The sequence below is a fragment of the Anoplopoma fimbria genome, chromosome 11 (genome assembly GCF_027596085.1).
Source record: "Anoplopoma fimbria isolate UVic2021 breed Golden Eagle Sablefish chromosome 11, Afim_UVic_2022, whole genome shotgun sequence".
NCBI classification, from domain to species: domain Eukaryota; kingdom Metazoa; phylum Chordata; class Actinopteri; order Perciformes; family Anoplopomatidae; genus Anoplopoma; species Anoplopoma fimbria.
In genome coordinates this window covers 20,085,361-20,108,315 of record NC_072459.1, presented here as the reverse complement: position 1 = coordinate 20,108,315, position 22,955 = coordinate 20,085,361, and the positions used below count along the sequence as shown (strand labels likewise).

General features: G+C 40.9%; 1 protein-coding gene across 1 annotated transcript; it reads right to left on the bottom strand.

Moving 5' to 3' along the window:
- Positions 1 to 2,332: 2,332 nt before the first annotated feature.
- Positions 2,333 to 21,581, bottom strand: LOC129098134 (retinoic acid receptor alpha-B-like). The gene is made up of 9 exons (XM_054607109.1): positions 20,589 to 21,581; positions 10,096 to 10,250; positions 7,608 to 7,749; positions 6,582 to 6,742; positions 5,966 to 6,142; positions 5,671 to 5,875; positions 5,361 to 5,428; positions 3,325 to 3,413; positions 2,333 to 2,883 (listed from the first exon to the last, which is right to left on the bottom strand). The coding sequence occupies exons 1-9, from the start codon at positions 20,785 to 20,787 to the stop codon at positions 2,643 to 2,645; spliced, it is 1,437 nt and encodes a 478-aa protein (XP_054463084.1). The 5' UTR covers positions 20,788 to 21,581; the 3' UTR covers positions 2,333 to 2,642.
- Between the last annotated feature and the right edge of the window lie 1,374 nt (positions 21,582 to 22,955).

Sequence of the window (22,955 nt, the reverse complement as noted above, 5' to 3'; positions counted from 1 at the left end):
AACACAGACTTTCAACTCCCTCCACAGATTTTCTATGGGGTTGAGATCTGGAGACTGGCTAGGCCACTCCAGGACCTTGAAATGCTTCTTACGAAGCCACTCCTTCGTTGCCCGGGCGGTGTGTTTGGGATCATTGTCATGCTGAAAGACCCAGCCACGTTTCATCTTCAATGCCCTTGCTGATGGAAGGAGGTTTTCACTCAAAATCTCACGATACATGGCCCCATTCATTCTTTCCTTTACACGGATCAGTCGTCCTGGTCCCCTTGCAGAAAAACAGCCCCAAAGCATGATGTTTCCACCCCCATGCTTCACAGTAGGTATGGTGTCCTTTGGATGCAACTCTGCATTCTTTCTCCTCCAAACACGACGAGTTGAGTTTTTACCAAAAAGTTATATTTTGGTTTCATCTGACCATATGACATTCTCCCAATCCTCTTCTGGATCATCCAAATGCTCTCTAGCAAACTTCAGACGGGCCTGGACATGTACTGGCTTAAGCAGGGGGACACGTCTGGCACTGCAGGATTTGAGTCCCTGGCGGCGTAGTGTGTTACTGATGGTAGCCTTTGTTACTTTGGTCCCAGCTCTCTGCAGGTCATTCACTAGGTCCCCCGTGTGGTTCTGGGATTTTTGTTCACCGTTCTTGTGATCATTTTGGCCCCACGGGGTGAGATCTTGCGTGGAGCCCCAGATCGAGGGAGATTATCAGTGGTCTTGTATGTCTTCCATTTTCTAATAATTGCTCCCACAGTTGATTTCTTCACATCAAGCTGCTTACCTATTGCAGATTCAGTCTTCCCAGCCTGGTGCAGGTCTACAATTTTGTTTCTGGTGTCCTTTGACAGCTCTTTGGTCTTGGCCATGGTGGAGTTTGGAGTGTGACTGTTTGAGGTTGTGGACAGGTGTCTTTTATACTGATAACAAGTTCAAACAGGTGCCATTAATACAGGTAACGAGTGGAGGACAGAGGAGCCTCTTAAAGAAGAAGTTACAGGTCTGTGAGAGCCAGAAATCTTGCTTGTTTGTAGGTGACCAAATACTTATTTTACCGAGGAATTTACCAATTAATTCATTAAAAATCCTACAATGTGATTTCCTGGATTCTTTCATTCTGTCTCTCATAGTTGAAGTGTACCTATGATGAAAATTACAGGCGTCTCTCATCTTTTTAAGTGGGAGAACTTGCACAATTGGTGGCTGACTAAATACTTTTTTGCCCCACTGTATGTTGTGTTTACAGCTCGTTTTTGGTGCCCCCATGTGGCGAAAATCTTAAAATCCATACAATGACCATAAGGTTAAGGTTTCTACATTTTTATTAAACTAAAGTCAGCTGTTCGACATAGGTTACCTGTTTCATCAGGTCCTCCTGGTTGTAATAACAAAAGTTGTGGACGATCTTAAAATGATATCTTTATCCTTCAGTTTATGACTTTTAAAGCGGCCCTCTGCGGTTCTTCTGTGTGCAGGAGGCTTTTAAAAGGCCAGCTCATCAAAAAACATTTCATTTGTGGAGCACCGGAAAATATTGATGGGGAAAATATATTTTTCTGGGCATTTTGGCTTGATAATGTGAGTATCAAAGAATGACATTTTGTTTAACAGTGAACACGTTTTTCAAATTGTGAGGGACAGAGGAAGAAACACCCACTTCTTTATTGAACTCCCTGTGTTTCTTAATACTTTCTAATGAGTTTTTACTGCACCGTACATCAAAGAGGACAACACTTAAAACGAAGATTTGTACCCGACAAAAGTGGTGGAGTGATGGACGTTGTGGTGAGACAATGGCACTGTGTGAACAGACTAGGACAGTGTGGACTACAAAAACAAAACACGGCCCCCATCATCGCCCATGACTGGTGTTTGTACTCCCCGTATTACAGTTTGTCCACCAACGGGCAGACATGGCATAACTTTAAAATCAGAATGCCCAATGTTTCACAGTGAATTCACTTGAGTCGCTCAAGCTGCATCCGCAGACAAACTAAACACGTCTTGACGAGCTGTAAAAAATATTTCATTAATGTTTATATTTCTGATTCCAATGAAGGAAAATTAAGTCAAGCATTACTAATACTCCCTGATGTGTCTGTGAGGGGATGGAAAGCAGAGGTTTCGGTGGGGGGGTGATGGTGGAGGAAGAGGATGAAGGAAGTACTCTTTACAGTTGTATTGAGGAAATACAGTATATACACATGTACATTTAGGAAAATAACTTCTTGATAAGTCTGCCTTCGTGTGATCATTTCTTTCACACTCTTGTTTTTTTTATATATATATATATATATATATATATATATATATATATATATATATATATATATATATAACACAGTGATTCTGCAAATATACATGACTTTTCATGAAGGAGAAAATGTTTGATTTAAGAGGTCCTCGTCATCAGTCCGTCCACATTCAGTCTTTACCCAATCCTTCGTTTAGGTTCATACGGTCAGCGTATAATTAACCTTCTGGAATCAGGAAATGCTGTTTATTTTCTGCATTTGATGTGTAAAACCATGGCGTCTGTGAAAACAAATCCGGTCCGGGCAGCAGAGTTTAACGGCTTTCATTCGACCTCACGCCACCGAGATGTTTAGTCCTCCTACCGGCACGCGAAAGGGGAGTGTGGAGCTTCAGGTGGAGGGGGAGCGGGGCGCGGGGCTCCGGCTCGGGGAGGAAAGCGATATGGGCGACGGACTTGGATGGCGGCTTCCGAGCTCCGTTTCATCCTCTTCTCTGGCTCCTCCTCCTCCCCCTTTTCCTCCCCCGGCCCCCTGCCCCTCCAGTCCCTCGGAGTTCTCCAGCATTTCCTGGATGAGAGGAGGCATTGAGCCGGGTATCTCCATTTTCAGCGTGATCACTCGCTCCGCTCCTGTGAGAGAGAAAAGGTCAGGATGAAGGAACGAGTCTTGATGTGGGGAAGCTGGTGTGGTCCAACGTGTCCTCGTGAGACGGTTTGATGATGTCTAAAGAAAGTCTCCTCCTCGTTTTTCGTGTGTTTCATGAATACTTTTTTTCAAAAAACTTTGAAAAGTTCAATAATAATTCAATTCAATAATATGTCATGTCTGGTTATGTACAGTAGACCTATGTGCTTCTAGATAACTTTGTTTAACTGCCCTTATTATACACATGTATATATATATACACATGTATATATATACATGTGTATATATATACATATATATAAAGTTAATAGTTTTTTACAGGAAATATGTTACACAGTAGGCAGCAGACCACATTGCCCGTGCCTGTAGCTCCGTGCAAGTAAATTATGTGTGTGTATGTGTGTGTGTGTGTGTGTGTGTGTGTCCTTTCACACTGATGCTCCTGAGGTCAGTAATCTTCATCAGTATCTTGGGGAACATGCAGGGTTTCTCTGGCCTCCTCCTCCTCACATACATCTGTCCACACACAAAGACATGGAGGAAGAGGATTTGTTTATAAACTGTGTGTTTATCCAAACCATGACCCATATTTTCCCTCAGTGTTTTGGAGCTCCATTGTTGTCCAAACACGACTAAAACCACATCAGTGAGCTGCACTGTTGCCCCGGGTGACATGTTTGTTCTTTTAATACCATGGACACACACACACACACACACACACACACACACACACACACACACACACACTGTAGTTTATGTAGACCCAATCCCACCTATACCCCCCTGCTGCACAAATACTCACCACAACATCAAATATGTAGTAATTCGCCGCTGAAATTAGTCCGACACAAACGCACAATTCCCTCCTGGTTGAATAACGTTATCTAAATATTACAGTGAGCTTTACTACGGGTCCTTTTTTAAGCACTGGATAATGAAAATAAAGCAAATCTACTTTTAAAGATTCTCTCCTGCAGTAACAACAAATGTAACACAGTGTTGAGAGACGGAGTGACACGTTAGTTTTAGTCTCTTTACAACATCAGTTGTTGGCATAAGGAACATATGACTCGTGTATGTTTCTAACCAAAGCCTTCAGTTACATATGATGCTTTGCTTTCTGTAGATGTAAATATATTTTGGGGGGAATTGGAGGACGTCTGGAATAAAAGGGTAAGGTTATAAACTGTAAGTAACAGTATAGTGTTATAAGTAATTAGAGATAATAATAATAATAATAATAATAATAACTTGATTTATATAGCACCTTTAAAAACAGAGTTTACAAAGTGCTTCGACAGACAAGGCAGCAAAAGCAAGACAAACAAAAGAAAGCTTAGACAAACTAAGGTAAGACTTACACCCTGAGAAAGATAGAAGAGTACAATAGATGAAACGATAAAAACAATCAATAGGATGAAACTAAACTTAGAAATAAAATGAAATAAGTGAGAATGAATAAAATCAAATGAAATAGATAAAAAATAGTATATGAAAATAAGATAAGATAGTAAAACCAATAATAAAACAAAACATTAAAGCGACGACATCGCATAAAAGCCATTCTGAAAAAATGTGTTTTAAGAAGTGATTTCAAAGAGATTACTGATTCCGCAAGCCTTATCTCCTGAGGCAGGTCGTTCCAGAGCCGAGGGGCCCTGATGGCGAAAGCACGGTCGCCTTTAGTTTTCAGTCTTGACTTTTGAACAGCCAGAAGGGCCCCACCTGAGGAGCTAAGGCTGCGAGCTGGCTCATACGGGGTCAACATTTCTAATATATTTGTTGGGGCCAGACCCAGACGTACTTTAAAAGTGATCAGTAAAATCTTAAAATCAATTCTAAAACGAACAGGGAGCCAATGGAGAGAAGCCAGGATTGGGGTGATGTGATCTCGTCTGTTAAAACCAGTAAGAAGCCGAGCTGCTGCGTTCTGAACTAGTTGGAGGCGAGAGAGTGACTTGTGGTTGATGCCAGAGAGGAGGGAGTTACAGTAGTCCAGTCTTGAAAAGATAAATGCATGGATGATTTTTTTCCAGGTCAGGGTGAGTGAGCATTGGTTTTATTTTGGAGATGGTTCTGATTTGAAGGAGACTGGACTATTTTTGTGATGTGGGGTCTGAAACTGAAGTCCAAATCAAATAGAACTCCTAAGTTTCTTGCAGTGGATTTTATATTTACAGACAGAGGAACAAGGTCATTTACCATAGGAGTGATGGGGTTTGGGGGACTAAATTAAATTATATCTGATTTGGAATTAGTGAGTTGAAGGAAATGTTGTGCCATCCAACAGTTGATATCCTTAGATGCACCAATTGCAATTTTATTGGCCGATCCGATTGACGTTTTTTGACCTACCAATTCCTAAGAACTAAAATAGACAGAAATGGCGACTGAAAACTGGACGGTTTCGATCTGCAGCTGGTCGTTTGGTGCGTCTCTAATAAAAATAAGTCAGTTTCAAACCTTCAAGGCTTCAAGCATCGGCTCCTGAAGAACATCCACCTTGTCCGACTCCTCCAGATCCTGACGGTCTGTGCACACACACACACACAGACAAATCACATTAACCTATAAGAGTAACCACACAGAACATGAATCTGTACAGCCCTACAACACATATCATTTCCATGGCACTAGAGACAAAAACATGTCTGTCCTTAAATCATTCTCCTCCCACCATATCACTAAACACAAAAGTAACTCTGCAATCCTTCATCATTTTCTTCCATTTATTATTTGTTTTAATATCCCTTAGAAAAAACAGGTGCAGTACCTCCACAGAGCAGGCAGATGGCGCTGAGCAATCCCGTCTCTGCGTCGTCCATCTCGAGCGGCAGCAGCTGGTTCGCGAAGGAGAACACCAGGTCCGTGAGAGGTCCAAACCCGGCGTTGTGCATCTGAGTGCGGTTCAGGGTCAGACCGTCGGAGAAGGTCATGGTGTCTTTCTCAGGGGTGTAGCGGGTGCAGATCCTCAGAATCTGAAACATGAGACAAATTAAGTAGAAGATAAGTCTTTGTTAGGGTACCGTCTTTGTGTAACTTGGCTCCGAGAGTGTGTAAACCCGCACCAGTATGTCGAGGCAGGCGGCTTTGAGCAGGGTGATCTGGTCGGCGATGGTTAGCGTTGTGAAACCAGGTAGCTGCTTGGCGAACTCCACCGTCTTGATGATGCACTTGGTGGACAACTCACTGAACTTGTCCCAGAGACTGACATCCAGAGAGACTCGGTGCTCTGCGCTGTTGCTCTGCAGGTTCAGGGGTCAGGTGAGGAAGAGAAATGCAGAGAGACACAAACTATTATTTTTTTGTTTTGATAAAAATACAAAACAAAAAAATAGCAGTATTTGTTTAAATGTTTTTTTTTTTGGGTGTGAGTTATTTAAGTTACTACAAGGAACTTTAATTTTGTGTAGATTTTGTTGGTCCTTGCTAACAAAAGCAGTAGTGTCTCTCAGCACCAGGGTCCCTTTAGAAAACCTCTAATTTTACTGCAGCAGGCGTCTGACAGTCTGCCCTGCTCTGTACTGGTTCTGGTTCTCCTGAGCCTCACTTCCCTCCAGCGCTGATGGTCGCGTTTACTTATGAGGCATCAGTATTATTTTGAGACTGTTAGATAACTATTTAAAAGTTCCTCACAGCAACTATTCTTTATTAAAGTATGCGTGTTGGTGTTTGTGCCCATACCGTGGTGTATTTTCCCAGCTGGCCGAGGGAGGGAAATGTGTCCTGGTGGGCCCGGCGGACTCGTTCGATCATCTGCTCCGTGTCTGCCGACAGGACGTAGATCTCCGTCTCACCCTGCCTCTTATCCTCCTTCTTCTTCTTCATCCTGTCGTTTCGCACCACTGGATGGTGGGAGTAGAGAAAGATTGGAAGATTTAGCTCGGAAGTTCAAGCAGCAAATTCTATCTCACCTCTCAAACTAAGGACAGTGAGGCTGCTCTTTGGGAGCTCTACTGTCGCTGGAATTTTAAAACTCTATAGTGTTTATTTATGCTTCTCACTGGCCTGTAGTTTATATCTTGTTGAATTAATTTTGACCATTCTTTTTTGTAATCCTGCCAGTGTATGGAGTCATATATAGAAGACCAACAGTAAATCTCTGGATTACTCCTTTAAGATTAAAAAACGCAGATGCCATATGGTGATTCAAACTGCTGGTTATATGAGTGCCAGTGGTTTTGTGGGGCATGTATCAACTGAGAAAGGCCACCAGAGGGAGACAAATATCAAGGTAGAAACACATCACTGTGCTGCCTGCTTGAAGTCATCTAGTGCTAATGTTCTGTTTTATTATTGCGTGACAACCCAAAATTAAAAGGGACAGTTCATCACTGAAATCATATTTATCCTGTTACTTGTAGTGCTATTTATGGATTGTTTTGGTGTGAGTTGCAGAGTTTTGGAGTCGTCGGCCGTAGAGATGTGTTAGATAATCATGACCCGGCTGCTCCAGGTAATCCACTGACCTTGTTGCGAGGAAGATTTCCGGAGTGAGATTTGGCTGTTTTTTTCAAATGTTTTATTTTTTTTCTCCACAAAACCATATAGTTCCATTATATTGGAGGGAAGGCAGACGATATCGCTGTACAACTCACCAAAACAATTGATAAATAGCACCACAGGTGAGAGGGAAAAATATTTTTTTTTTATTTGGCAAAACATAAACAAAAAAAGTTCCTGGCACCGCCTCTGCATAACTGTACTCACACTCCTTGGACATGCCAACTTCGAGGCATTTCTGCAGCCGACAGGACTGACACCGGTTCCTCGTCACCTTGTTTATGACGCACACTTTGTCTCGGTGACACGTGTACACCATGTTCTTCTGGATGCTCCTCCGAAAGAAACCCTGACGAGGAGAGAGAGAGAGAAAACATTTTTTTTGAGACAATGACAGGCAGGGGAACAGAACAGAACATTTTGGAGGTGCAATAAAAAAAGAGGAGCGACCTTGGTGTCAGAACCAAAACTGGCACTTCCTGTAACTAAGATCAGTGCTGCATTTTATTATTTTATTGTTGACGGGCAGCTGGTAAGCAGGTCAAAGTGTGTTATAAAAGGACATGACCACAAGCGCACAAAAGCCCCTCACACAGATATCAAAGTAGATACTAATTGCATGCACAGATTATTTGTGTATGTGTGTGTGTGTGTGGGATTAGATGAGGCAAAGAGGCTTACAGATCCTAAGGGAGGCGCAAAGGTTGCGACCTCTCCGCTTACACATTATGCAAATACTCAGTAGTCTAATGTACTATAGTTTACTTGCTGCGGCCTGCATGTGTTTCACAACTAGTTCATTGAGGATTTCGTCGAGGATTAGTCGGGCAATTGACCGATGCAACGGTGGGTCGGCCAATTGCGCGCCCTGTGTAGCTCTCGTGATGAATAACAGAAAATGATGCCGCTGCTTTATTTCTGGATTGAAAAATGGCAAACTGTCAACGTATCCGCCAATGGGTGAAGTTAACTTGTGGCGGTTTATCAATGTTTTTTCCGCATGCAACTTTGTTTTAAACAGGCCCTATTATGCTCTTTTTCAGGTGCATATTTTTATCTCAAGTTACAGTTACAACATGTTTACATGCGTTAATGCTCATAATCCGCCTTGTTTTCTCATCCTGGCTGTCCTGCAGCACCTCTTCTCACTCTCAAGGCAATGCTCCTCCCTCCAGAAAGCAAAGTCTGCCCTGATTGGTCAGCTAGCCCACTCTGTTTTGATTGGTCAACGTTTCACATTTCAAAGCTCCGTCTCTCTCTTTTGTTGTTTGAGGGCCAAACTAGCCGGAAGGAGTTTTACGTTACTTCCGTTACATTGTGACCTCATAAAGTTACGGAAGTGAAGGAGAGAATTCAATGGAGCCGTTTCAGGCAGCTCATGAGCTTCTGAGGGGGAGGGTAACTCCTTTTAGGCGCGGACTTCAGGTTTTACACTCTACGGACCTTTTACATGTACAAAAATATATATAACATACTGAAGAAGGGGAAGTGGAAAAAGCATAATAGGGCCACTTTAATAAAACATTCCCCTGCAGACTGTGACCTTTCCTAAAAGTGTGTCACAAAGCAATGGAGCACCCCACCAGCCCCCCCATCGTAAAATTTGTCAAGATGAAGCCAGGTAAAAAAAAAAAAGGCCTACCGCGAGGGGAAGTATTACCCTTTTTAGTGTCACACCGAAGTCAACAGCAAAAAGAAAAATATTTGTCTTCCAAATCGAATTGTGCCATGAATTACACATATGAAGTTTGTCCATTTAATAGATAATTTTGCAAGTCAAGAAAGTCAGAGTTTGTCTTCGATTTGTCATAGTATAATTTAGTTTTGTGTAAAACAACATCATCCCTCCTTTCTAATTATGAATTTCCACAGTCTCATACTTAAACAGTTCTGCGACAAAATGCAACTTTCTTGACAAGCAAACAATACAAACTGCTCCCTATTGACTTCTGCACCTCTATTTTTCCAAAATATGGTCCCATGGGGGACACAGTGAGGTGCGTGACTCTGCCTCTCTACCCCAGCCCCTGTAGAGAATACCGTCATTTCAGTAATGTAGCATGTTAAGATTAACATTTTATGTTGCTTTAGGTATACAGCGTCCCTTGGCGACTCTGATAAAGCTAACGCTACATTTATCACAAAGACGGAGGGAAAACAGATGGAAGGTATTTATAAATGAACTTTTGTAATTGTGTGTTTATCTTGCAAAGTAAAACGAAATGTGCTAGAGACGGCAGATAAAGCTAACGCTAATTAGCTGAAATAAGGTCAAAGTGACACTGGAGTGTAACGTAATGTTAGGGAGGTTCTGGAATATTTCATGACATCAGTCAGAGAAAGTCTACAAAGAATCCTTTATTTCTTCACAACAGAAGCTTGAGCAATATCTGATTAAATACACATTAGTCACTATTGCCCTTTATTCACAGTGCATGGCTGAATGTTTTTTTTTTAATTTATTTTTTTACAAGATTTTATAAGAAGACGAAGGATAAGTTTTGGTTTTGAATAAAACACTGGAGATAATCAAATGTAGCTTTCTCTCTTTTATCTGATAAATGATCGATGACTTTAAATAATCGCCAGATGTCAAAATAGATTGTTAGCTGCAGCCCGAGTTACCCAGAGTGAATGTTGCAGTGTGTGCTGTGTCAGTGTCAGTGTGGCCCACTCATGCGTTTTTGCGGCCTACCTTGCAACCCTCGCAGGCGCTGACTCCATAGTGGTATCCTGAGGATTTGTCCTGACATACAAAGCAGGGCTTGTAGATGCGCGGTGGAGGTGGAGGAGAGGCGGGGCTGGGGACGAGAAGGTCCTCTCCCGAACTTGTGCTCTCAGTCTCGATGGCTGTGGAGAGGAGGAAATATGCTTAAGGGGTCGAGTCAGGTGAGTGGATGTGGGTAAGATAGGTATCAGTCTTAGATGGCAGTTATCAAGCATCACATTTAACTATTTTGTAAATGTGAAATGCAACCAAAAAAATCTTTGCCCAAGTTGCGAAAGGAGCCGATATCCAGAACAAAATTATTATTATTATTATTATTATATTAGTCCACCACCCTTTTTGTAGTCATCTTACATAGCCCAGATGGTACTGAATATGATTTTGAATCTATTGTGATTAATGTCGAACTTGATTCAGGTTTAAGTAGGTTTTCAATGCCTACTGCCATGTTTGTGCCATCAGCTGTATCAAAAAATAAACATGTTGTTTCAAAGGAATAGCTGTTCAGTGGAATCCAGAACATATGAACCACTAACAACACAGCTCTGTACCAACAGTTTCAGTTTCAGCTGGTAACGGAATACTTTGACATTTAAGGAACAGAGAATATCCAAAATCCAAAAGTCAAACTTCCAAAATTCACAACTTGTTTTTATCTTACAAAAATTCACCTCGCCCTGTAAAAAAAAAAAAAAGATCTTTCTCACTGAGGTCAAAAACTGTTTTCTCTTCTGCACACACTTGTAATTTAAAAGGCAATCTAACAGCACCATACATTATATCTATAAAATATAAAAACACCAAACTATATTTCCCCCATTGTGTTAGGGTAATAAGGTCAGAAAATATGACGACATATGCCTGCTGTCTGTTGTATCTCTGACTCACACAAAAATGTGACAAAATCAAATAAACTGTTGAACAGAAATGGATACATCTGTGTACACAGAATGGGGCATCATGAGCTCTGAAGCATGTATAGGTGTGATTTCTACGTCCAATTTGCCTGTAACCTTGTTAACGACAATCTTATTTAGAAAGTATTGTATTTGTTTTGAATGAAGCAAGCACAGTGAAAAAGGAAAAAAAGTACTTGTATTGTATACAATTCTTAGGACCACCCAAAATATGTACTGCAATCCATATTGTCTTCATACAGACAGTACAGACATTATGATTTGTTAGGGGCTAGTAAAGGACAAACTCCCTCTTTTATACAAATGCCGCGTTTCCATCAAGAAGGTCCTGGCAATTTTAGTTCTGCCTGGCACTACTTTTCAAAACAAACAAAGAAAAATGCTCTTCTCTCATCTTAAATTGATACAAGAGTACTTCCTTTTTTGATGAATGTCCCCACAATCTTATTTAGTCCCTGGTCCTGGTGGTTGAAAGACAATGAGTTTCTTAATAATGTTCTTAATCCCTGGGGAAAGTTCTTAAAATGTGATCGCAGAAAAGGCCTGAAGCCGCCCAGCTGTTTGTGTTTACATTTGTTACTACAGCTGGATAAGCTAAGAGATATTTGGGAAACAGGTGACTTTTAAAGAAAGCTTTATCTTTATTGAAATAATTTATATGGCACGCCATTTTTTTTCATCATTACTGTATTGAACATGTTGTTTGTACTAAAAACCATGTTGTATCATTATACTCTAATCCAATCCGAACTCTAATCTCTTAATCACTTATTGCTTTGGTCCGGTGGAAATCAAGGTTACGGTCGAGCCGGGCCGGTTAGGGAATATGTTGCCATTGACACAGTAAAATGAACTGCTGTGGTTGGATTAAACCTTTTTAAATTAAACGAATTATTTTCGGTAATTCCTTTGTACTGCTACTCGTGTCAATTCAAGCCAAGGTCATGACAGTTTTGAATTTTCAATTAATTATTGAATTTTAGTTCAGTTTTCACTTTTACATTTCATTTTAGTCAATTCACCCATTAAAGTTTAATTCAGCTTTCCAAAAAAGGTTTAGTTATTTTTTCAGTAGTGTTATTATATCCCTTTTTACACTGCACGGTTTTATTCTATTTCACACCTGTCTTATTTGATTTAATCTCGTTTGTATTTTCTTTTATTCTCTTGGCTCTTGATTGACTTCAAGAGCCACTCACAATCATTTCACTCCGTCTTTTGTCGTCCTATGTGAAGTGCTTTGAGTTGCCTTGCTGCTGAAATGCCTTACTCCTGGCTCCTCTCGTCCTTAATTGACACACTGAGCCAAAAGTCGCTCCCTAATCCACTTAGGATAGGTTATATTTATCACGATTTGTAATTAGGTTTAAATTGTTTATATGAAGTTTTAATAAATGATCACAGCTTGTTTTCTTTTTCGTTTCAGTTTGTAGTTTAAGACAGCAACCCTGGTTCAAGTCAGCACTACACAAGCAGCTGTGTGGTAAGTTAACCATAACATCCCGCTGCTAATTCTGGGTCTGGGCTCATTTTGTCAAACCGCTTGTTATCTTTGTTAAGAGACCAGGCAAAGATGGACTGCGACCCTTTTAAAGGTGACCCTTTGGATTAAGATACCAGCCACAACTCCTAACCACATACACACACACACACACGCACACCTCCCCTCCCCCTGCTTTAGTAGCCATACCAGACATTCCACTATGGAGGAGATTCAACTCCCCTCCACTGGCCTGCTCTGTTTACATAGAGAGAGAGAGAGAGAGAGAGAGAGAGAGAGAGAGAGAGACTTAGAGAAATAAAGAGAGGTGATCCTCCTCCTCAGCCATCATACCATCCCTCCATCTTCCCCTCTCTCCTCTGTTTGTCTTTGCTCTCCTCTCACTGACATGCTAGCCAACCATTCCCCTCAGCACTGTCTGACCTCTTTTAAACTTCTCTCTGCTCTTCGCCTCCTATTTCCAAGCATCCCTCACTCTTGTTTACATCCGTGCGCTTGTTGACCTCCTCCTATCACTTCCCGCTCCTGCATTGGCGTGACTTAGGCCATGTCCACATTAACCCGTTTTCACTCGTTTTCAAATGAAAACGGGGTTTTAAGATCTCCGTCCACACATGCGTTTCAGCATCGTTTTCGAAATTATGTGTGTCCAGACTTGCTCCCCTGAAAACAAATATCACGTGACTATTCACGTACACTGGGCATGCACATGCCGGTGTAAACAGGAAGTACATTGGTTGCTTGGTTACAGATAATACGATTACACTACTCTTGATACGCGTCGTGCTTGATACTTAAGAACTTCCACTAAAATCTTCCTCCATAAACTCAAACAGACACATTTCGTGGAAGTTTTTAGAAGTTTTATTTTTCAAGCTTAGTTACAACACTGCAGGTCTAACTCTATCTCTCCCACACAGACAGCACATGTACTTTAAACGAACAGTCATTAAACGAAGTTTACTAGATTATGGGTCCATACATTTGGTCAACACAAGTCCATCAGAAGTCCGTTCTGTAGGGCTGATAAGGCCGCGGGACACGCCCCTCTAATCGCTCCATATCAGCTGATTCCAGCTGAAGACAAAGACCGCTAACCCCCTCCGGGTTGTCATGGGTGACCTGTGCTCCCCTGGGTCCTAAGTCCCTACATGTTTGAACGTCTATGTACAAACATTTGTAACAAATACCACATTATCCATGTTGAATTAACCTGGTAGTCGATCGGTATCAAGGCTGTTGTTCTCTTCCGGAAAAGGGTCACGTGGTAAGGGGGTGACGAATCAGGGAATGACACGTCGTAACTGCTAAGAACCAATCAAATAGCGAACGCCGGTGCCTACGTCATCTTTTTCGGACTTCTTCGTTTTCAGTCATCCACACTATCATGAAAACGCGGCGTTTTCAAACTTCTCCGTCCTCGGGAGAGTTTTCAGACTTATTCGTTTTCGGTGCCCTAAAACGCTGTGTAGTGTGGACGCTCGGTGCAAACGCAGAAAAAGATATGCGGATTCATTTGAAAACGGGTTAGTGTGGACGTGGCCTTAGTCGCCAGCGTGAATGTACAGAATGTACAGCTTTTAGCCCTAGGTTTTTGATACAGAGCAAGACTTTTTTCTTGTTTTTTGAGGGAGGAGGTATTTTAAAAGGGACCCTTTCTGGTTTTTTGAAGTGGGTTTTTATTAGCTACTTGTCTATAGTTAGTATATTACCAACAGTAGAGGTCGGTCGGCACACCCCCAGTTTAGAGAAACAGACAGGAGAACCAATGTAGGAATATTGGTGACTCGTCATTGTGACTCATATTTGAATCTAAACAGGATAAAAGCTTTAATAAATGACAAATAAATGAATCTCATCAGTGAATAAAATTAAATGACCCAATTTTTTGTACATCTACAGTCATTTGACAAAACATTGTTATTGGCAAATTATTTTTGGATGCAATCCCATGTCGAGACATTCATGAAAGGTGTAACTGTGTCCTAAGGTCACAAGAATATACTATACTAGTTACAAAAAAAACAAAAACAGAAATCACTGTATGCAAATTGCAACATCTGCAGTCTTAGAAACTAGCAGATTGAAGCAGCAATATAAAATAGATATTAGAGAGAATTATGACTGGTTGCAGATTAATATATATATAAAAAATGAGCCCAACCTTTACCAGGTAAGACTTCCTGTATAATGATGAAATGCATTATTAATTATAATCCACTAATATAATATATATATCATTCTGATATGGGCCATTCTGCATAATTAGTACTTTTACTTTTGGTATTTCAAGTATATTTTGCTGCTGATAGTAATAATGTACTTTTACTTGAATGCAGTTTTTACCTATAACAGAGTATTCTTAAATGGTAGTATTGCTACTTTTACTTAAGTAAAATCTCTGAGTAGCCTACTTCTTCCACCTCAGGAAGAAATATTGGACTCTCTTTAGACTGTCTCTGACTACTTGCATGAAAAACTTTGTAATGTTACGTTATACTGCGTCTTTCTGAGCTAATGTCAGCTAACTAGCTTTAGCTCAATCTGCTGTCTCCATTCTGTGATGGATCAATGAAGCCGGAGTTAGTTTCATAAAGCTTTAAAACAGCTTCAAAACAGAGAATAAACACACTGAGCATATTTCTGTTTGTTATTAAATTAGAACCTGTAATCTTAACTTTGACTCTTCACTACTAAATATAGATCAGTATATAATAAATAGGAGAGTTTACAGCCCAGCTGTATTACTATAATGTATTCTTTATCGTAGAACACAAGTTACCCTAATGTAGGCATGGTAGATCTCAATGCTGAGGCAAACTGTTGAATTGATGACTTGAATAGATAAATGTCTTTTTTTTGTTGCTATGGTGGTCCGTGTTTGGCTGTCGCTGGGCGTTATCTGTCTTGAATCAGTGGCCGCCTCCTCCGCTCCTGTTATCTCTGCCAGGATCTCCTCTCTACGCCTCCCCAAGGTGAAAGGGAAGGTCAGATGTTTGTCATTGTGCGACACAGGAATGCAAAATGAAAAGCAATGGAAGCTGAATGCTGCACACAATTAAAAACATTGTGGTGACACCTGCCGCTGGCTTACATTTGTCAAGGAAAAGTCAAGACAAGGGACTGTACATGATACTAAGCTTGGGTTTTACTCTGGCCCGGGGCTACAAATAAAGCCCTGTTAAATCAATTTCAAAGTCTGGGCGGTCCCTGCCCCTGGGCGGAGCCGCCCATCTCTGTCCTTAGGTCAGTTCACAGCGTTAAATGTCAGCCAGCGGTGGGGTAAGCCGTTTTTTCCAAATCTGATGTAAACTACTGTTAAATGGTCTTCCCGGGCGGTCCTGGCCTCACGCCAACGAACGGTTCCTGAACAGAGAGCATGCTCTCTCAGCTCAGAGGCCCGGACAGACGCCGAACATGGCGTCCTCAAACATTTTATTGTCGATGCTGTTAAGCCTCACTGATGTCCGTTATCACTGCTAATGGCTTTCTCCTGATGTACATTAAACACCAACTAACTCACACTAATAAGTGCACGTACAGACTAGTACCATTGCTGGGCTTTGACTAGGAGTTGGCTAGTGGTTTATGTAATTATATCACAATTATTATTATAATTTAGCTAGAGAGTTGGAAAAACTAGGTAATCAAGACATTGATTCTAGTCCAGTATTTAGATTAAGTATGTCATAAAGAGTGCATATGTTTTGCTGCTATTTACAATTTCTTTGACTCACCACATGGCATGTTTCACTATGTAACGTTATGTTTTGATAAAATAATTGACCATTTCTGCTTATGATATAGTTAAAGGTTAGCTTCTATCTGTATATAACCAGGCAGCCGTGCAGAAGTGTCTTTAACTTGCATTCTCTCTACAGGTCAGTAGGGGCGACTATTCTGGTTGCAAAGAGAAGTCTTATTGAATAGAAGTCTATGAGAAAATGAACTTCTCACTTGATTTATTACCTCAGTCAACATTGTGAACATGAGTTTGTAGTCTTAATCTCTAGTGTCAAGTATTCTTCAATACAGCATGATGATCATTTAATAATTTATGGTCCATTTTGATAGACCATACTACAGGGTATGCTTTAGGGCGGGGCTACCTTGTGATTCACAGGTCCTGACCAGAGCTGTGTAAGACGTCCCTACCACGGCAACACAACTATTTAGTCCAAATATGGTCACTTCCGTTCACTGGTTGCAAAAACAACAATATGGCAACGGGACAAAATCCAAGAAGGCGATAGCCAAAATTCCAAAAATGAGGCCTCAAAACGGCAGTCCAAAACCCAATGGGTGATGTCACGGCGACTAAGTCCACTTCCTATTTAGAGTCTATGCATGTTACATGGTAAATACAGCCTGAATAAATAACTTCTATTTTTTTTAATTCCTGTTGCTGCTCTTAAATTCCGATAAATTATATATAAATTCCTGTTAATTAGCATGGAAAGTTTTCACCTTGAATATTCACGTAATTTTGTGACCCTAAGCAAGTCACACTATGGGAAAATGCACACCTAAACATTAACAGCAGCCTGTGCAGAACTGCTGTATTGACATTTTAGTAATTCTACATGGTACGACAATAACAGCCATAGTTCTCTTTCTTCTTTATCCCGTCTCTAAAAAAATATATAAGATGTGAAGATTCGACATGAGTGAAGACATTCCTATGTAGTCAAATAGAGACAAGGACGTGCCATGCCAGAGGACTCTTGACTAGAGCAAATGAATTAATAACCAGCTTTCCATTGCCGCTCTTTTAGCAGCCATCTGACGATCGAACAAACACACACACACACACACACACATAAAATAAAGACACCTAGATGCAAACGCTGACACACAACCGTCCCACCTCCCCCCCTTTTCACACACTCACACTCAGGTCAAACTTGGTCAGTATGCCTTCACATTCCCAGACAAACTGCGAGTGGGAGTGGATATGTGTGTGTGTGTGTGTGTGTGTGTGTGTGTGTGTGTGTGTGTGTGTGTGTGTGTGTGTGTGTGTGTCCGGCAGACAGAAAAGAGAGGTCATTCAGTGCGGAGAAGTGATGACTGGGCAGCTGACACAGGAAAGAAAGAGGCAGATAGAAGGAGAAATAAAGAGAGGGAGAGATGTAGGTCACTTCCCAATTGTTGGTGACTCATTGCACTGGATCACACCCAGACACACACACACACACACACACACACACACACACACACACACACACACACACACACACACACACACACACACACACACACACACACACACACACACACACACAGAGTGCACCACTATCCCCAGGCCATTGCTTGCATGTCGCCGGAGCAGGCGCTGAATGTGTGTGCGTACCCGCGCGTTTGTGTACGGCCTTTGACCTTTGAACCCGTATGGTGCGCTCTTCATTCCAGTCACGCACAAAGACAGCCCCCCCCCCCCACACACACACACACACATACACAGGGCAATCCTCCCTTGTCTTTACAGCTTGAATTTACGAGCGCTCCCCTCTCTCGCTTCTACATGTCTCTCTTTCCTTCTGTTTCCCACCGGCCGACCAGAGTCCACTCCTCCATCTTTATGACTTCATCTCTGTTGTGCAAGGGGCTGTGTCACGCAGTGACATCACTGAGACCTCACCCTTGGGTCACCGTCTCACTCCAGGGCTGACTGTATCCAGCATGTGACACCGGTGCTGTCAACTCGCAGCAAGGTGTTTTGTGTGTGTGGTATTCTTTTGATAGACCTGCGACCGGGTCCAGGGTGCACCATGCATCTCGGCCTTAGCATGCTGGTATTGGCACTTGAACCAACATCCCTTTTTGCTTTTCACAATAAAAGCTCTCGACATGTACAAAGCCTAACTGTTTACAAGGTAAATCAAATCCACTCATTTCACTTAAAGGAAACTCAAATGAATTGCTTACAGTAGCTTAGGCTATACAACAATTTAGCTCAAACAGACTGGCAGATACTGCTCTGGGTCAATAGGATCCTAAACAAATCTAAAACCTTTCATTGAACTGGTGTTGCAACTGTAGCAAATTTGCATCGCTGCCAGTAAGAATAGTTTTGACATGAAATATTCATATTTTGTATTTTCGTGTTGTAAAGGCCTTAAAGATTTGAGAAATGTGGCTTCTCTCATTTTAATTTAGAAAATAAAAACATTCCTCAAAATAAAATATAGTAAAACATGATCTTGGTATTAATACAAAAACTCAGGTATAGTATTTTCAAATGTGTAAACGATACCCAACATGGTACACTGGTGAAGCCAAGACATGGTGCTAGAGTGTAAAAGTGCACAAAATATGGTATTTCTAATATAACTATTGTATCAAAATTAGTATAATCTTTGTTAGTATTAACCGCTATGTTAAGATTTAAATGTTTCTGAATTTCCATCCCAGGGTCACTCAGATAAATGGCCTGAAGATTGCCTTATAGACTAACAAGCATAAACAAAAACTGAAACTATAACAATAATTTGGAAGGTGCCATAAACAACAAAAAATACACAACGTTGTTTTAATTATCATAAACCAATATCAATATAAATAATAATAGTTATTGCAAATAGTAATATTCTTGTAAATAATGTGCCCCTTAATTCCTGGGTAATTAAATTAGTATACAAAACACTTGTAATACTATGTGCTTCTAGGGTTGCAACTAACTGCTATATTAATTATTGATTGAGCTAATGATTATTTCTCAATAAGTATGTTCGTTGTTTGGTCTATAAAAAAATGCCAGAAAGTGGCTAAAGCCCAAGATTTAAGAATGATTTTGCCCAGCCGACAATCGCAAACCCAAAATACAATCAGTTCACTATTACACAGGACAAAGAAAGACACAAAATCCTATAAATTTGACAAACTGAAAACTAGGTAATAATAATAAAGTTTTGCTTGAAAAGTTGGTGGATTAATTGACTATCAAAATAGTTGCAGAAAAAATGTCCATCAATCCACTGATTTACGAATCAACTAAACCAGTGGTTCTCAAATGGGGGTACGTGTACCCCTGGGGGTACGTGAAGGCACTCCAGGGGGTACGTGAGATTTTTTTAAAATATATTTAAAATTAGCATCCATTCAAAAATCCTTTAAAAATAGTTATTTAATAAATATTAAAATAAAATAAAATAATAATAATAATAATAAAATATAATTGTAAGTTCATGAACTGAATTCAATGCAACAATGCAATCTTCAGTGTTGACAGTTTAATAAATCAGACACTGATGGCAGAGCGCTGTGTATTACATCTTTTTTTCAACCAAAAATGCTTTGCGCTTGTTAGGGGGTACATGGCTGAAAGAAATATTTCACAGGGGGTACATCACTGAAAAAAGGTTGAGAACCACTGAACTAAACCTTTGAGCGCTGAACCATTTATGTGTTTTGCATTTAAAGTCTGCGTAGGCGATGTAAAACACCCGTGAGGTTCAGCCTTCGCCGCCAAGAACTGCACTGAGCTTGGGGTCAGGATGGGCTAAGGATTTGGTAAATGAGAGCATGGCAGCTGCTTGACCTACTGAGGTCAACTCCAGTCACAAAAACATAAACCAAACCCTCAAGTTGCATAACGCACAGCACCAGACATGCAGCTACATTAATGACCTGGTTGTAAAAAGGAAGATGGGTCATCTGAGACTGAATGCAGCTTTTAAATAAAGGAACTATTTTCCAAGTAGAAATATCCATTATATTTTAAAACGACCAGTAGCTAGTGTGGAAGCCGCTCCAGAATGCTCTCAGGAACTAAGTATATTATAAGTACATAAGGAAAGATGCTGAGCAGCAGAATAGTACAGTCAAAGTGAATGACACTACTTACTATAGTATAGTAAGGTGTGTTTATTTCCAATCTAAAGTTATTTAATAGGGGAGTAGAAAAAGAGGCTGTGGGGCACCTGGTACTAGAAAAAAGGGGCTGGCATGTAAATGATTAAATGATCCACACTGACTAATTGCAGTGTGCCTTGCAGTTAATATGTGTACAAGTCCAAAACTTGCAATTTCTCAATGGAACTCACAGTGGCTGGATCCGCTCCAGTGTCTGCTGGTCACCAGGGACCCTCCGAACGGCCGCTGGAGCCCTCCGACACCGGACAGCAGTCCCTTCTCCGGCCCGAGCCCCGGGGGTCTGTGGTAGTAGTCCATGCCCAGAAAAGAGCCGGGATTGGGGCTGCTCGGGCTCGGGCTGAAACCCACAACATCCACGCTTTCGTACATCCCCCGAGAGAGAGAGAGGCGGGAGTCGCCCACTTTGATCTCGTTGTACCAAATAGGGGGGAGAGAGGAAAAAAGAAAATAGGGAAAAAAGATCAAAGCGTCCGGGACGGCGAAGAGAGAAAGAGGAAGGGGAGGGAGGGAAGAGTTCACATCTTCATAACGGACTGATGGGAGGAGGAGGAGGAGGAGGAGGAGGAGGAGAGAGAAAAGAGAGAGAGATGACCGGTCCCGGTGACCTTTCAGCCCCTTGGAGGACCACGGGCGGGTTACTGTCAAACGTCGCCGTGCGTTATGTCGACTTTGCCCGACCGGAAGTTAAGACGACGCTTGCGGTCTTCTTTATCTTGTGTTTTTTTTTTTACATTTGCTACAAGTGCCGCTAACTTCACAGTTATGCTAGTTGGAGTTGTAGCCGTCGTTACTTTGTAGCATAAAGAGAGAAAAAGAGGGGACGACACACGGTTAGGCTACTATATGTCCAAGAGTTCACAATGACCTCAGCGTCCACAGCCCGGGTCTCTACGGGTGGACTGTGGACTGGTTGTATACTGGTTGGTTGTATACTGGTTGGTTGTATACTGGTTGTATACGGGTCCTACGTCGCTCCCGCTAGCAGTTTGTTCGCTGTTTTTTTATTTATTTTTGTGGCAAGAACGATATTATGTAATTGTCATGACGCTTGCTAATCCTCGTAGCCAGCCGGGCGACCAGTCCATTTAGCGGACAGACTACTCCTCCGTGTCACAACCAGTCCTGTTTGTCCTTTCAAATCCGTGAACGTAGCTTTCCCCGTAAAGTCAAAAAAAAAAAAAAAAAAAAAAAAAAAAAAAAAAAAAAAAAAAAAAAAAAAAGGTCCACGCTGCTCCGTCCGCTCCGGTTCACAGGGTCCAAAGCGTCCACGAGAGACACACACTACACACTGCCCCTAAACACGCTGTACTACTATACTACTGCTACATACGCGTTGTCGTGTTGGACTCCGAACTTGCCGCTTTCCGTCCGAGTGGCGGAGTATCCGAAGGTTAACCCGGCGACGGGGAGGTACGGGAGCGAGGAGGTTGGGAATGTGCGCCTCGGTTGCTAGTTGTTGAGGTCCAGCAGGAGCACGGGCAGCGGTGTCCTGTGGTACCCTCTGGTCTGCACCCGACGGCCTCTCTCCCTCTCTCTCTCTCTCTCTCTCTCTCTCTCTCTCTCTCTCTCTCTCTCGTTTGATGAGTGACACCAGCTGCGCACGAGCTCCACCTATCTGCCCCTGCGCGTGCCTCTAAAATGCTTTCTGCCTACTTTGAAAATGTGTCTATTTCTGACTTAGAATAACAACTACTATTAGTAAGTGTACTATAACTTCTACTAGTGGTATTGTCATAATTACCAACAAATATTATATATATATTATAATATAGTTAATATAGTTTTTTTTTTCCTGTCTGTAAATATTATATTTCAGTTATTGTGTTTTTCTACTGTTTTTATTGCTTATTTATAATACTTGTTTTTTATTTTTATTTTTTATTTTTCATTTTTCATTTTATTTTTATCTTGTCTTTCTTTACTATGTCTCTTGTGTGCACTTTAACTCTATGCTGCTGTAAGCCTGCAAATTTCCCCGCTGGGGACTAATAAAGGATTATCTTATATATATATATTTTTTTAAAAATTATTATTATACTTTCTGGGCTGTAACTAAATGCATTTACTCAAGTCCTGTACTACAGTTTTGAGGTAGTTATACTTGAGTATTTCCATTTGATGGTACTTTACTCTTGTACTGCACTACATTTCAGATGGAAATATTGTACGTTCCACACCATTAAGATATTAAAGTTATTATTTTACAAGTCAATATTTTACGTCAATATATATATATAAGGCCTGTTACATTAATTGTGAGTATAATTTAAAAATTCGACTTAAATTTAAGTAAATGCTCAAAATATGTCACCACAGCTATATATATAAAATATACAGACTGATTGAAAATGTATTCTCAATACTCATCTACATGATTCGAATAAAGCATCTTGCAATATAAGTATAGATAGACCATTTATTAACTATAAATAGTTATAATAACACAATGCATCAATGTTTATAATATACTGGACATGCACTATGAATTATCAAAGCATCGTCATTGTTTTACAATATTTTATTCAAATAAACACACA

Bases quoted from the DNA above. Each gene is read 5' to 3' on its own strand.
- LOC129098134 (XM_054607109.1), bottom strand. From the start codon at position 20,787: ATGTACGAAAGCGTGGATGTTGTGGGTTTCAGCCCGAGCCCGAGCAGC. The intron at 7,750-10,095 runs GTAGGCCGCAAA...TCTCCTCGTCAG, and splicing joins GCGCCTGCGAGGGTTGCAAG to GGTTTCTTTCGGAGGAGCAT. The intron at 6,143-6,581 runs GTATGGGCACAA...CTGAACCTGCAG, and splicing joins AGCTGGGAAAATACACCACG to AGCAACAGCGCAGAGCACCG.